The 14,134-nt window shown below is 51.1% G+C and overlaps 2 protein-coding genes across 3 annotated transcripts; both read right to left on the minus strand.

The window, feature by feature from the left end:
• Positions 1 to 10,270: 10,270 nt before the first annotated feature.
• Positions 10,271 to 11,680, minus strand: LOC4343730 (vegetative cell wall protein gp1). Its single transcript, XM_015792452.3, has one exon. The coding sequence runs from the start codon at positions 10,825 to 10,827 to the stop codon at positions 10,312 to 10,314; it is 516 nt and encodes a 171-aa protein (XP_015647938.1). The 5' UTR covers positions 10,828 to 11,680; the 3' UTR covers positions 10,271 to 10,311.
• An 82-nt stretch (positions 11,681 to 11,762) lies between these two features.
• On the minus strand, positions 11,763 to 13,821 carry LOC9266807 (polyol transporter 5). Of its 2 annotated transcripts, XM_066312497.1 has the most exons (3): positions 13,692 to 13,821; positions 13,426 to 13,587; positions 11,763 to 13,328 (listed from the first exon to the last, which is right to left on the minus strand). In XM_066312497.1, exons 2-3 carry the CDS (start codon positions 13,499 to 13,501, stop codon positions 12,007 to 12,009), a joined length of 1,398 nt encoding a protein of 465 aa, XP_066168594.1. In that variant the 5' UTR covers positions 13,502 to 13,587; positions 13,692 to 13,821; the 3' UTR covers positions 11,763 to 12,006. The 2 variants fall into 2 exon arrangements, with proteins under 2 accessions (XP_066168594.1, XP_025882886.1); XM_026027101.2 differs by having other exon boundaries at positions 13,426 to 13,774.
• Positions 13,822 to 14,134: the final 313 nt, after the last annotated feature.

Below are 14,134 nucleotides of genomic sequence, written 5' to 3' on the forward strand. Positions count from 1 at the left end.
CAACTTCAAAAATCCTAGGCTTATTTGACTCCTGGAGTCCACAATATTTGCAGCCATTTTAAAACCTATATTAACCAACTGAATGTGCTCAGATTATCCTATCTCCAAGGAACGCTGAGCTCAGTATCTCCATGGAACATTAATTGATTAATACAACTTGAAGTAGCATGTAGATAGAAGTATAGAATGGGAGTGGATTCTAATCCCTCGAGGGGGATATCCCCTCGTATATCTTTTTCTTCAAATTCGATGCAAATAATTGTGAAAAATTTTGAAAAAAAATCGACAATATAGAGTATAATGATACCTAGTAGTCCACCAAAATTAATGTTCAATTTTGATCTACACATCGAGAAACAAAAAAGATAAATTTAGATATAAATAGTACGCTACTATTCATACGCTGAATTTGTCTTTTTTATATCTCGACGTGTGATTTGAGTTTGGACTTAAGATTTTGTGGAGTTGTATATATGTGTTGTATGAATGTTGTCAAATTTTTCCAGAATTTTTCATAACAGTTTAAATGGTTTTTAAGCAAACGAGGGAACATCCCCTCGAGGGATTAGAATAGTTTCCCATATAGAACTTAACGCATTGCTCAGAATTTCTTTTTAGTAAAATTTCACAAAACTACATATACTTTAATAAATTTCCACAAAACTACAAATTCAAGCCATAGTATCACAAACTTATAGATTTAGGAACGAATTTATCATAAAACTATATATTTTAGCCATTGTATCTCAAAACTACAAACTTAGTGGATTTTTTTTTCACAAAACTACAGATGCATCCATTTTCTCATAAAACTACATTTTTTTTTGCGAGGATAAAACTACACATTTTAAAATTTACCATGGTAATAGGTGTATGGATAACACATCTAAAATATGTAGTTTTGTGAAAAAAAAAGACAATACTAAATTTATACTTTTGAGATATAATAGCTTAAACATATAGTTTTGTGATAAAATCATTTGTAAATCTTTAGTTTTATGGTACTGTGGCTTAAATCTGTAGTTTTGTGATAATTTTATCAAAATATCTATATTTTAGTAAATTTTACTCTTTTGTTTTCTCCGATTATTCTGCCACAACAAGAATATCTTGATCAGTTGCTCTATTTTCAAGTTTAAGAAGTTAGATACTTTTTAATAATGAAAATGGTTTATATCTTCGACCTCTGCACAACCACTAAGTTTTGGTATCTATAATATAAACTTAAGACAATGTGACAAACTCCCAACTCTCTCTAGAAAAGGTTCAACTTAAAAAAATGTCTCAAAATCATATTAATTCTAACACATCATATAGTAGACACCACATTATCTAAAATAAAATAAAAAACTTTGACTATTGATTTTTTTTTTGAAATGATAACCTCAGAGAGGATAGGGAGTGCCTGTTTTCATTTAAGAAGAAGAGACTTGGTCCAGTTTTTGAGGGAAAACCAGTCCCAAAAATCTCATATAGGCACGGTTTAAGGGGAAAACCGAGCGAAACCCACACAAAGAACAAACCAAAAAACTTGCGACAACACAACTCAAGGACAAAGGACATCGTTGCCGAGCTCAAAAGAGCAGCTCCGACTTCCTAACTATACACCACAGACCATGTAGGGCAGGATCTTCAAGACAAAGCCTCCAAGGAGGAAGGTAGCGATCAACGCCAAACAACGTCTGTCCGAACACCGGAAGAAGGTTTTCACCCGAAGAAATGGGTAAGCAAGGAAACGACGCCTTCAAGAAGGAAATCGGCGCCCACATGCGTCGACATCGTAGGCTCAACCCAAGATGGAGTAGGGCCTTCGCCCTGGCTCTCTCTCTCTCCCTGCCAACTACAACAACCCACGCTACCACAGCGAAGACAAGACGAAAGCGGAAGAGGGTTATCGTTGCCGAGCTTGCCACTTGACAAGCAGCTCCGACTCCCCCCCCCCCCCCCCCCAAATGACTATCGATTTTAAAAGTATGAGTTTTTTTGAAGTCACTTTGGAGTACTTCTAAAGTTAGATACAGTTGGGCCAAGAGTGAGCCCAGCTCAACTCCGGCCTGGGATCCCAACGCTATAAGCCCACGTAGCAGAGTCAGTAAACCCAGCCGGCCGGGCCGTGTGCTCCAAGTTGGAGTCCGAGTCGTGGCTCTTCACAGAAACAGGCGCCGAATTGGAACTGGACTCCTGTACTGTACATCCCAAGAATAAATCTGACACAACACGGTAAACACGACCCCCAGCTAACTTCACCAAAACAACCGTGTACCGGCGCCATCAGATGGCAAAGCGAGCCAGGACGCTCACCGGCGATCACCTCCGCTCCTCCTCCTCCTCCAACCAAGCCCCCTCTTGGGGTGCTAAGCGAGCACGCAGCGGCAGCGCTCTCCGTGATCGGTCGCTTCCCGATTCAGAGTGGTACGTCACGTACGTGTCGAAGCTTCTCTTCGACAGGTTTGCTCTTTTTTTTTTCTTCCCTCAATTTGATCCGATTCGATTTATGGCGGGAGCAGGAGAGACTGGTCGAGCATTGGGAATGGCCCGGCGTGGCTGATCTCCGAGCGCGTGCTCGCCGGCGACGATGTCGCGGACTACGTGAGCTTCCGCGCCGTGTGACGCTCGTGGCGGCAGTGGATGACCAGCCCTCGCGCGCACGGCCCGCTCGACAGCCGCTTCCACCCGCGGCAATGGGTCATGCTCCGCGACTAGCTCGCCGTCCCCGATCGCCGCCGCTTCCTGAACGTCTCCTCCGGCCGCTGCATCCAGGCGGACCTCCCGGAGCTCCGGGGCCACCGCGTGTTCGGGCCCACCGCGGAGGGCCTCCTCGTCCTGCTCGACGAGGCCACCTTCGCCGTCCGCCTGCTGAACCCACTCACCCGGCAGCTCACCGACCTCCCGCCGGCGACCACGGTTCTGGACCCGACCAGCCTAATGATTTCCCCCGTACACTACCTCCTCCACGTTCTCACGGTGCACGGCGCCGGCCTCGCCGACGGCTCCGCGACGGTGGTGGTCTACTTCGAGAACGCACGTAAGCTCGCCGCCGCCAAGCCCGGCGACGAGCGGTGGACGGTGGTCGAACCCGACGCCAGCTTCGCCTCCGTCTCGTCGTTCGCGGGCCGCTTCTACTGCGCCACCCGCCACGCCATCCGCCCGGTGATCGTGGAGGTGAGGACGACAGACCACCGGCTGCCGCCGCAGCTGGTGGTGGTCGCCAAGCTGGCCGGGGTGCCTTCCTTCCCGCGGAACTGTTAGAATAATTGGGCTAGGCCCAATTTATAATATTAAATCTCAAAGGCCCATAATAAATGTTGAGGATAATAATACCACTTCAGGATTTAAGCGAGAAATATCTCAACCTAAATAGGGAGTTATTAGAGGCTCCCTGTTGACCAGTTGAGGTGAGGGTCGGAATGCCACACGCGCGCGCGCGCGGGGCGTGGGCGAGGTTGCGGCGTCACGTCGCTATCCTTTTGTAGCCACTAACCCGAGGGCGAGGCGTGGCGCGGCGCGGCGTGCGTCACGTCGCTATCCTTTTGCAGCCACTAACCCACGTTCCCACGATTCCCTCCGCAACAGCGCATCCACGTTCTTTCTCCTGATAAATAAGGAGGCCACGAGTCCGATCCGACTTCTTCGCTTCTTTCCCGGTGTTAGTTTCTTCTTCTCCGCGCCTGAGTTGCTCTCGCTTCCCCGCTTCTGATCTCTTGCGCGCACGAGAGATTGGAAGGAGCAATGCCTCCGAAACCACACCTTCGCCTGAGATCTGCACCGGGTAGGCGGGTGATCAGGTTTTTGGGGAGTGCCTCCCGCACGACTGCTCATCGCCATGTCTGGAGTTGCTGCCGCCACTGCTGGCGGAGGTGGTACGCCGCCGCCGACAGGAGCTGGATCTGGATCCGGAGCTGGTGCGCCAGGAGGAGGTGCCGTGAACGACTACAACAACGGAGGCAATTCTGCCTCACCATCCAGCGGAGAGCCATTCTCGGGGTATAATCTTCTCCTCCTGCTACTGCTGTTAGCGCTATTCATGTTCCCATTGTTAGCGCTATACTATGTGCGCTATGTTCTTGTTCCTGTTCTACATGATGCCTCTAGCATGTTATCGCGTTACTGGTATGTTCCTGTTCCTGACATTCATGATGCGCATAGTATGCTACTGGTTATGTTAAGATCACCCTACACTGCTTATGCCATGATCATTGTTTCATTTTCTTGGATTAAAATATGTCGATTAATGACTATATTTCCAACAATCCAAAAACCTGATAGGTCATTTTCGGTAGTTGGCTTTGCTGCTGCACTGAAACCACATGCTTTTGATGGTTCAAACTATAAGAGATGGAAAGCACGTGCACTATTGTGGTTGACAGCGATGCAGTGCTTCTATGTTTCACGGGGCAAACGAAGTGAACCACCTCTTTCTCCTGAGGAAGAGGCTAAGTTCGAGGCTTCGGATTGCCTGTTCCGTGGAGCATTGATCAGTGTACTCGCTGACAAAATAGTGGACGTGTACATGCACATGCCTTCTGGGAAGGACATGTGGGATGCACTTGAGGCCAAGTTCGGAGTTTCTGACGCCGGCAGTGAGCTGTATGTCATGGAGCAGTTCTATGACTACAAGATGGTCGATGACCGTTCTGTAGTAGAACAATCTCATGAGATTCAGATGCTGGCTAAGGAACTTGAGAACAACAACTGTGAGTTGCCGGACAAGTTTGTGGCGGGTGGCATTATTGCCAAACTACCACCTTCTTGGTCGGACTTTGCCACTTCTCTAAAGCACAAGAGACAAGAGTTCAGTGTTCCTGATCTCATTGGCTCTTTGGGTGTTGAGGAGAAGGCGAGGGCAAAGGACGTCCGGGGCAAAAAGGTTGAGGGAGGTTCTAGTGCCAATATGGTACAGAAGAAGAACCCTCATGCATCCCACAACAACAAGAAAGTCAAGCCTGATGTCTAACCCAAGGCTGCAACCAATTTTAAGAAGAAAGGCAAGGGAAAGGCAAAGGGAGACTGCTTTGTGTGTGGCAAGTCTGGGCATTGGGCCAAGGACTGTCCTGAGCGCAAAGACAGGAAGTCTGCCAACATGATCATTAGCGAGGGCGGAGGAACATCGGGGTATGGTAAAATATTACCTACAGTTCTCTCTGTTTTTCATTCACCTGATTGGTGGGTGGATACTGGTGCTAATATTCATGTATGTGCTGACATTTCTCTGTTTTCTTCTTATCAAGTCGGGAGAGGTTCCTCCTTGTTGATGGGAAACGGGTCGCTTGCGGCTGTTCATAGTGTTGGTATGGTCGATCTGAAGTTTACTTCGGGAAAGACCGTGCAGCTGAAGAACGTGCAGCATGTCCCTTCAATAAAGAAGAATCTAGTTAACGGCTCTCTATTGTGTAGAGAAGGTTTTAGACTTGTGTTTGAGTCCAATAAATGTGTCGTATCTAAATATGGGACTTTTGTTGGAAAAGGTTATGACAGCGGAGGCTTGTTCCGCTTTTCTTTGAATGACATGTGTAATAATCATAATGCTGTGAACCATATTAGCGAGAATGATGAGTCTAATGTGTGGCATTCGCGACTCTGTCATGTGAATTTCGGTTGTATGACGCGCTTAGCTAACATGAGTTTAATTCCAAAATTCACTTTGGTCAAAGGTTCCAAGTGCCATACTTGTGTTCAATCAAAACAACCTCGCAAGCCTCACAAGGCATCTGAGGCGAGGAATTTGGCACCTCTAGAACTTGTTCATTCCGATTTGTGCGAAATGAACGGCGTGTTGACTAAAGGGGGAAAGAAATATTTCATGACACTGATAGATGATTGCACTAGATTTTGCTATGTGTATCTATTGAAAACAAAGGATGAGGCATTGCATTACTTTAAAATCTATAAAGCTGAGGTAGAAAACCAACTTGAAAGGAAAATCAAACGGTTGAGGTCTGATAGAGGTGGGGAGTATTTTTCCAATGAGTTTGCATCCTTTTGCGAAGAGTTTGAAATTATTCATGAGATGACGCCTCCCTATTCACCCCAATCAAATGGGGTGGCCGAAAGAAAGAACCGTACTCTAACTGAGATGGTGAATGCCATGTTAGATACTGCGGGGCTTTCCAAGGAATGGTGGGGTGAGGCAGTTTTGACTGCGTGTCATGTCCTGAATAAAATTCCAATGAAGCATAAGGAAGTAACACCATTCGAGGAATGGGAAAGGAAGAAATTAAATCTCTCATACCTACGAACATGGGGCTGTTTGGCCAAGGTAAATGTACCTATAGCCAAAAAGCAGAAACTTGGACCAAAAACTGTTGATTGTGTGTTTCTTGGTTATGCTATCCACAGTGTGGGTTATAGATTCTTAATAGTAAACTCTGGAGTACCCGACATGCATGCTGGTACAATTCTTGAGTCCAGAGATGCTACATTCTTTGAGAATGAATTTCCTATGAAATATACACCTAGCACTTCTAGTAAAGAAACTGTCATGCCCCATGAGCACTTTGCACCGATAGAACACGATGATCAAACGCCTGAGGAAAATCCTGAGGAGGACAACATTGTAGATACTCGCAAGAGTAAGAGACAAAGGGTTGCAAAATCTTTTGGAGATGACTACATTGTATACCTCGTGGATGACACCCCAAGAACCATAGAAGAGGCATATTCATCTCCTGACGCTGACTACTGGAAGGAAGCAGTACGCAGTGAAATGAACTCGATTATGTCTAATGGTACTTGGGAAGTCGTTGAGCGTCCATATGGGTGCAAGCCCGTAGGATGCAAATGGGTTTTCAAGAAAAAGCTTAGGCCTGATGGTACAATCGAAAAGTACAAGGCAAGGCTTGTAGCCAAGGGTTATACCCAAAAGGAAGGCGAGGACTTCTTCGACACATACTCACCAGTTGCTCGCTTGACCACGATTCGAGTACTACTTGCTCTGGCAGCCTCTCATGGTCTTCTCGTCCATCAGATGGACGTTAAGACAGCTTTCCTAAACGGAGAGCTGGAGGAGGAGATCTATATGGATCAACCAGACGGGTATGTACTAGAAGGTCAGGAGGGAATGGTGTGTAAACTATTGAAATCCTTGTATGGCCTCAAGCAAGCACCTAAGCAATGGCATAAGAAGTTTGACACCACGCTTACCTCTGCAGGCTTTGTTGTGAACGAAGCTGACAAATGTGTATACTATCGCTATGGTGGGGGAGAAGGGGTGATCTTGTGCTTATATGTCGATGACATACTGATCTTTGGGACCAGCCTTAATGTGATTGAGGAGGTCAAAGACTATCTGTCCAAGAGTTTTGAAATGAAGGATTTGGGAGAGGCTGATGTTATTCTTAACATCAAACTACAAAGAGGAGATGAGGGTGGGATTACACTTGTGCAATCCCACTATGTGGACAAGGTTTTGAGTCGCTTTGGATATAGTGACTGCAAGCCAGCTCCTACTCCTTATGATCCCAGCGTGCTATTAAGGAAAAACCGAAGAATAGCAAGGGATCAACTGAGATACTCTCAAATCATTGGTTCATTGATGTACTTGGCTAGCGCAACGAGGCCTGACATCTCATTTGCTGTAAGCAAGCTGAGCCGGTTTGTCTCAAATCCGGGAGATGATCATTGGCAGGCTCTGGAAAGAGTAATGCGCTATCTAAAGGGCACTATGAGCTATGGAATTCACTATACCGGGTATCCAAAAGTACTAGAAGGGTATAGTGACTCAAACTGGATATCTGATGCTGATGAGATAAAAGCCACAAGTGGATATGCGTTCACACTTGGAGGTGGCGCTGTTTCCTGGAAGTCTTGCAAGCAGACCATCTTAACGAGGTCAACAATGGAAGCAGAACTTACAGCACTAGATACTGCGACAGTTGAGGCCGAGTGGCTTCGTGAACTCCTGATGGATTTGCCGGTGGTTGAAAAACCAGTGCCAGCTATCCTAATGAACTGCGATAATCAAACAGTGATTATTAAAGTGAACAGTTCAAAGGACAACATGAAGTCATCTAGACACATCAAGAGAAGACTGAAATATGTCAGAAAGCAGAAAAACTCCGGAGTGATAGCATTGGACTATGTCCAAACGGCTAGAAATCTGGCAGATCAGTTTACCAAGGGGCTACCACGTAATGTGATAGACAGTGCATCGAGGGAAATGGGCTTGATACCCACCTAAGGTTGCATAATAGTGGAAACCTGTCCATTGTGATCGGAGATCCCGTGAATTTGGATGGTGAAACAAACTATTGTGTGACTGAGAGAAGAGACCCTTGAAAAGGGCTCATTTTCATGATGTGCTTCTCTTCTTTCCTGCATGGTAGGATGGCTTATGTCTTAATGTGATCCGAGTGGCTTTTCCAAGCAGAGATGTTGACCTGCAGAACATCTCAGAAGGAACACACCTATATGAGTTCGACTGCTAGTCACAGTCTATGAGGTTTGGGCAATCTCTAGATACTCATGAAAGGCCTGGAGTTTGACTTATATGCTCCAAACAGAGGGGATGCGAACGGCAGCCCAGTACCAGTCAAGGTTCTGAGTGAAACCTGATCACACAAAACTTACAATTCAAGGCATAGTCCATTGTTCAGTTGTGGTCTGATGTAGCTCATTTCCTAGGTGGAAGTTCAACTTAACAGTCTCCACCAAAACCCTGGTATATCAAACAGGCACAACATTGGGAACATTTCTTATGAGCCTTGAAATTTGGTGGGGATTGTTAGAATAATTGGGCTAGGCCCAATTTATAATATTAAATCTCAAAGGCCCATAATAAATGTTGAGGATAATAATACCACCTCAGGATTTAAGCGAGAAATATCTCAACCTAAATAGGGAGTTATTAGAGGCTCCCTGTTGACCAGTTGAGGTGGGGGTCGGAATGCCACGCGCGTGCGCGCGCGCCGGGCTGGGGCGTGGGCGTGGGCGAGGGCGAGGCGTGGCGTGGCGTGGCTGGCGGCGTGCGTCACGTCACGTCGCTATCCTTTTGCAGCCACTAACCCATGTTCCCACGATTCCCTCCGCAACAGCGCGTCCACGTTCTTTCTCCTGATAGATAAGGAGGCCGCGAGTCCGATCCGACTTCTTCGCTTCTTTCCCGGTGTTAGTTTCTCCTTCTCCGCGCCTGAGTTGCTCTCGCTTCCCCGCTTCTGATCTCTTGCGCGCACGAGAGATTGGAAGGAGCAGTGCCTCCGAAACCACACCTTCGCCTGAGATCTGCACCGGGTAGGCGGGTGATCAGGTTTTTGGGGAGTGCCTCCCGCACGACTGCTCATCGCCATGTCTGGAGTTGCTGCCGCCACTGCTGGCGGAGGTGGTACGCCACCGCCGACAGGAGCTGGATCTGGATCCGGAGCTGGTGCGCCAGGAGGAGGTGCCGTGAACGACTACAACAGCGGAGGCAATTCTGCCTCACCATCCAGCGGAAGGCCATTCTCGGGGTATAATCTTCTCCTCCTGCTACTGCTGTTAGCGCTATTCCTGTTCCCATTGTTAGCGCTATACTATGTGCGCTATGTTCTTGTTCCTGTTCTACATGATGCCTCTAGCATGTTATCGCGTTACTGGTATGTTCCTGTTCCTGACATTCATGATGCGCATAGTATGCTACTGGTTATGTTAAGATCACCCTACACTGCTTATGCCATGATCATTGTTTCATTTTCTTAGATTAAAATATACCGATTAATGACTATATTTCCAACAGGAACCTGATGCCCGACCCCAATTTCTACCGTACGCCGCACGACCTGCACCTGGTCGGCAATGGCGGCAGGCTGATGGTTGTCCACCGTAGCCGCAGCTAGGTCTCGCACTCGCACGGCGGCGGCCGCAGGAGCAGCAAGTACAGCGTGCACTGGGTGTATTTCGATTCGAAGAGGACGGTGTCCATGGTCGTGACTCGCTTTCGCCGGCAAGCCCTGTTCATCGGCGCGTACCGTGCGATTTCGGTTAATCCAGAGGCGTTCCCCGGTATCAGCCCGGACACCGTCTACCCAGGCTTTGATTGCGATGATAAACCGAGCTCGCAGCAAGTTGGTGGTGGCTTGGATGGATCCAACGTGGCATTTCCACATACAGCTGTTGATTGTTTATCCCTATGTATAAGCCAGCCTCCGCGTCGCTCTCACGCGGGTGGCTCGGGGCGAAACCCTAGCCGCCCGCGCCGCCACCTTCCCCACCCGCTCTAGCCGCCCTCGCCGCCGCCGGAGCCCGCCGCCGGAAACCGCGCGGCCGGCCAGGAAGGCGGCGGCGGGGAAAACCAGCCGGCGACGATCCTCCCCCTCGGCGTGGGAGGTGGAGTGGCGAGCGTCAGGCGGAAGACGGCGTCCGAAGAGGTCCACAGGGCGAATCCGGCCACGCCGGAGGCGGATTCGGCCCCCTCGGCGGCTGATCTGGCCTCCCCGTGGCCGGATCGGGAGCTGGCGACTCCGGTGGCGGCGGAACTCGCGGGGCGGTGCGTCGACTGGCAGAGGAGGCTGACGTCATCGCCAAGCACGTCTCTGACCGGCGGAGCTCGCAGCGACGGAGATGGTAGCAGCTGGCTGGCGGCGGGAGGCGCGGGAGAAGGCAGCAAGTGGCCGGCACGGCTGGCGGCGGCGGAGGGCGGCATGGCGCGCGCGAGGAGGCACGTGCGGTGAGAGGGGACACGCCCGGCGGCAACGTAGGCTGGCGAGGAGGCGCAGACGGCGGCTGTGGAGGCTGGCGCGGCCGGCACGGAGGGAGGTGAGGCCAGCGGAAGGAACGGGCCGTTGGCGGAGGCTTGGAGGCTGTGAGGCCAGCGTGGGCGCGGTGGCTTCGCTGAGAGGCCGGCGCGGACGACGGCATGGAGGCCGTCGTGGCGAGTCCTCCAGAGGCGGCGACCGGCGAGGTGCACGGCGAGCACGGCACGGTGCGGCGGCGAGCCTACCGCATTGGGAGGTCGGGTGGTCAGAGGCGGTGGCGATGCGACCAAGTGGCCCCTCAAGGGCAGCTTGGTTGAGGCGGCGACGGCGGTAACGCCATGAGGTGGGAGTTGAAGGCTGCGGCGATCTTTTCTCCAGGCGTCAGTCCTCTTGCGGTGGCGGCTTGCCGCTGCAAGATGACCACGTTGGACGGGCCAGTGTGGGGGAGAGAGGATTCATCCTTCTCTCTCACCCTTTCCCTTTCCAACCCGCCCGCGTGGATGGAGCCGGAGCGAGCCGAAGTTTGAGATCCTTTCTGATGGCCGACCGGCGGCGAGGCGTCGGCGCGGTGGCCACGCGTTGAAGAGGATTAGCTGGTGGTGGCTGTTGATTCTGACGAGCACTCGTTGACGCGGGGGAGGAGGAAAGCAATGGGTGAAAGCCTAGCCTTCGGGCCGGCAACGGCGACGCCTGCGGGGCGTTGTTGCGCTTTCCTCCTTTGGTCCTTTAGGTGAAAACCACATCCTGTTCTAGGACGGGCGACGGCGGTGCTCTTTGGCGTCGCTTCCTCCTTGGAGGCGTCGTTTAGAAGTTCCATTCGTGTTGTGTGCTTGTTGGGTTTCTGCAGTGGGATCAGACGTAGACGCGTGGTGTGGTTGTATTTTCTTTTTCCTGACTGCAGTCTCCCAGGATCGTAATCTTGTATTTTTTTTCTTCTATATCAATAGAAACGTCGCAATATCTTGTGCTGGTTGTTTCAAAAAAAGTGGTATTTGAATAACTGTTTTAATTTGAAGAGAAATGGGTGGAAATTTGTCAGCCATGGGAGGCTAGTGCACCTTAATTAATATATAAAAAATAAAGAACTAAATATAGAGAAAATACGATTAATTAATTAATCTCAATGATGGTAAATACATTCCCAGTCATATGGGCTGTAGAGCCTGAGCGTGGACCTGCCAGAGTACTTAAGCCGCTTGTGGTCGTCTTTGTCGGTCTAGAGTAAATTTAGTTTCTGAGGTACTAAAATTTTTTTTATCTTATAGTACCTCACAAAAACTGTAAAATTGCTCACGATAACATGGATCTGTCCTCGTTTTTCTTTTTCAACGAGAAAGAATCCTCACCTCTCCTTGGCGCCAAGGACGCCGAAATACACGAGGAACCACGCGAACACGATGATCGCGGAGCACGCGAGCAAGTTGCCGTACACGGCTGTAACCTCGTAAACCCACGCGAAGCTCCACAGGATCGCCGCCCTGACGGCCCGGTTCACGGCGGCCACCGCGGTCCGCAGCCACCGCGGCCAGCCACTGGACGACGACGCGTCCGCCATCTGCACGGGGCCGAGCAAGAGCCACACCAGCGCCATCAGCGACATCAGCATGGTCGCGGACAGGCTCCTCGCCCACTTCAGCTGCTCCCGCCGCCGCTTCATGCCCATGGCAACGCCGCCACGGTGGGCGTGAGGCGACGACGGGTGGTCGGCCGGCGCCGGCGCGCGCCTCGGGCAGCAGCCGCCGGCGAGCGCTTTCACCAGCAGCCAGGCGAGCTCGAGCAGCACCGTGGAGACGGCGAAGAAGGCGAACACGACGAGGCCGAACGCCACGAGCGCCCTCGTCATGCGCGTGTCGGACGGGACGCCGGCGTCGCGGAACGCGCGCTGCACGTACAGGAACATGGACCCGATGCCCGACGCCTGCTGGAATGCCTTGGCGACCAGCGCGCTGACGATGTTGCGCCGGACCGGCTCCGTCGGCCTCGCCAGCAGCTCCAGCCAGAGCGCGCGCTCCTCCCTCCACCGGGTTCGCCACGCCGGCGTTGCCACCGTGTCGTCGCAGCCGACGTCGTGCGGCTCGCCGAGCTCCGTTTTTGTCTCGAGCAGACGGAGCTCGGCATCCTCCAGTGACAACGTCCTGGAGAGGACGCGACGTGCGTGGTCCTTGGTCAAGAGCCACTGTGGCAACTCCGGCATGAGGAGGACGGCGAAGCCGAGCAACGCCGGGATGGCCGTGCCGGTGGCTACGGTCAGCCGCCAGGCGACGCGCACGGGGAGGTTCAAGAATCTCGGGGAGAAGCAGAGGCCGCCGAGGATGCAACCGAGGCACACGAAGCCGTCAGGGTGCGAGGTGAGGCCGCGGTGCAGCGACGACGGGCTGAGCTCGCCGGCGTAGGCCGGGACGCTCATGAGCGCCAGGCCCATGCCGACGCCGTTGACGAAGACGCCGGCCTCGAACGCCGCGAAGCTGGTGGCGAGCCCGCGGGCAAGCGCGCCCGCGCAGAGCACCGCCGCCGAGAGCAGCACGGTGCAGCGGTCGCCGACGACGCACTGGGCTCCCACGGCGGCGAGCGCGCCGAGGACGCAGGACGCGACGGCGACGCACGCCAGGAGCTTCACGCCGGGCGGCTCCGGCAGCGTGGCCGAGCCGCACACCATGACGAGGTCTGCATCGATCACCAATGCGCTCGCAAGATCACGCCGTGCTTGATGGACAGATCGATGCATCTGCGCGCGCGCATGGATGGGATCGCTGGTTCTTACCGTAGCCCAGGAGGAGAGGCGTCGCCGACGAGAGCACGGCGGTGACAAAGCCATATTTGTTCTTAGGACGCCTCATCTCCGGCAAGAAAAGAACACCGTCTCTATTCACTAATCCTACCAACAAATTTCGAGTGGTGAATGCTGATGAAATTCTCTGCAAATCTGATAAAAAGAATACTGATGCAGATGAGAGGAAGCGATTTGAGTGGATCTGTAAATCATAAGAGCACGAACGGTCTCAAGACGAAGATGGCTCTGAATCATACCCGTCTTAAACACAACGATCTTCCCAACACCTGATTTTTTTTTTCAAAGGTAAATCTCTTCTCATAACACTAATCCACCTTCAGAATCATTCCAAGGCTTCCTTCTTCTCGTTGAAATATTGGAGTTTCCTCAACTCTCATCCATGTGTTGTGATCTCCCTTTTGAAAGACGCAGCTGCTGTTGCAGCGACGACGTAACAAACTCCTGAAACCAAGTAGTCCACGGCCGAAAAACTCTCTCCAGGTAGTTCATTAGTAGCAACAGCTAACCGATTTACTAGGGAGCAAGTAGTTAGGCTTGAAAATGCCAGTCAAAGCCATACTTTCCGAAGATAATAATAGTAGAAGATATATATAACATTTTACATCCTACAGGAGCAATAGATAGACAGATTTCCACCGAAACATCATTTGATAAATCTGAATACCCATCCTGAATCCTG

This window comes from Oryza sativa, chromosome 7, assembly GCF_034140825.1.
Source record: "Oryza sativa Japonica Group chromosome 7, ASM3414082v1".
Lineage (NCBI taxonomy): Eukaryota > Viridiplantae > Streptophyta > Magnoliopsida > Poales > Poaceae > Oryza > Oryza sativa.

What these genes read in the sequence shown, in the direction of transcription:
- LOC4343730 (XM_015792452.3), bottom strand. Translation starts at nt 10,827, where the DNA reads ATGCCGTCGTCCGCGCCGGCCTCTCAGCGAAGCCACCGCGCCCACGCT.
- LOC9266807 (XM_066312497.1), bottom strand. Translation starts at nt 13,501, where the DNA reads ATGAGGCGTCCTAAGAACAAATATGGCTTTGTCACCGCCGTGCTCTCG. An exon ending in GCCTCTCCTCCTGGGCTACG is followed by an intron (nt 13,329 to 13,425) that starts GTAAGAACCAGC and finishes TGATCGATGCAG; the next exon opens with ACCTCGTCATGGTGTGCGGC.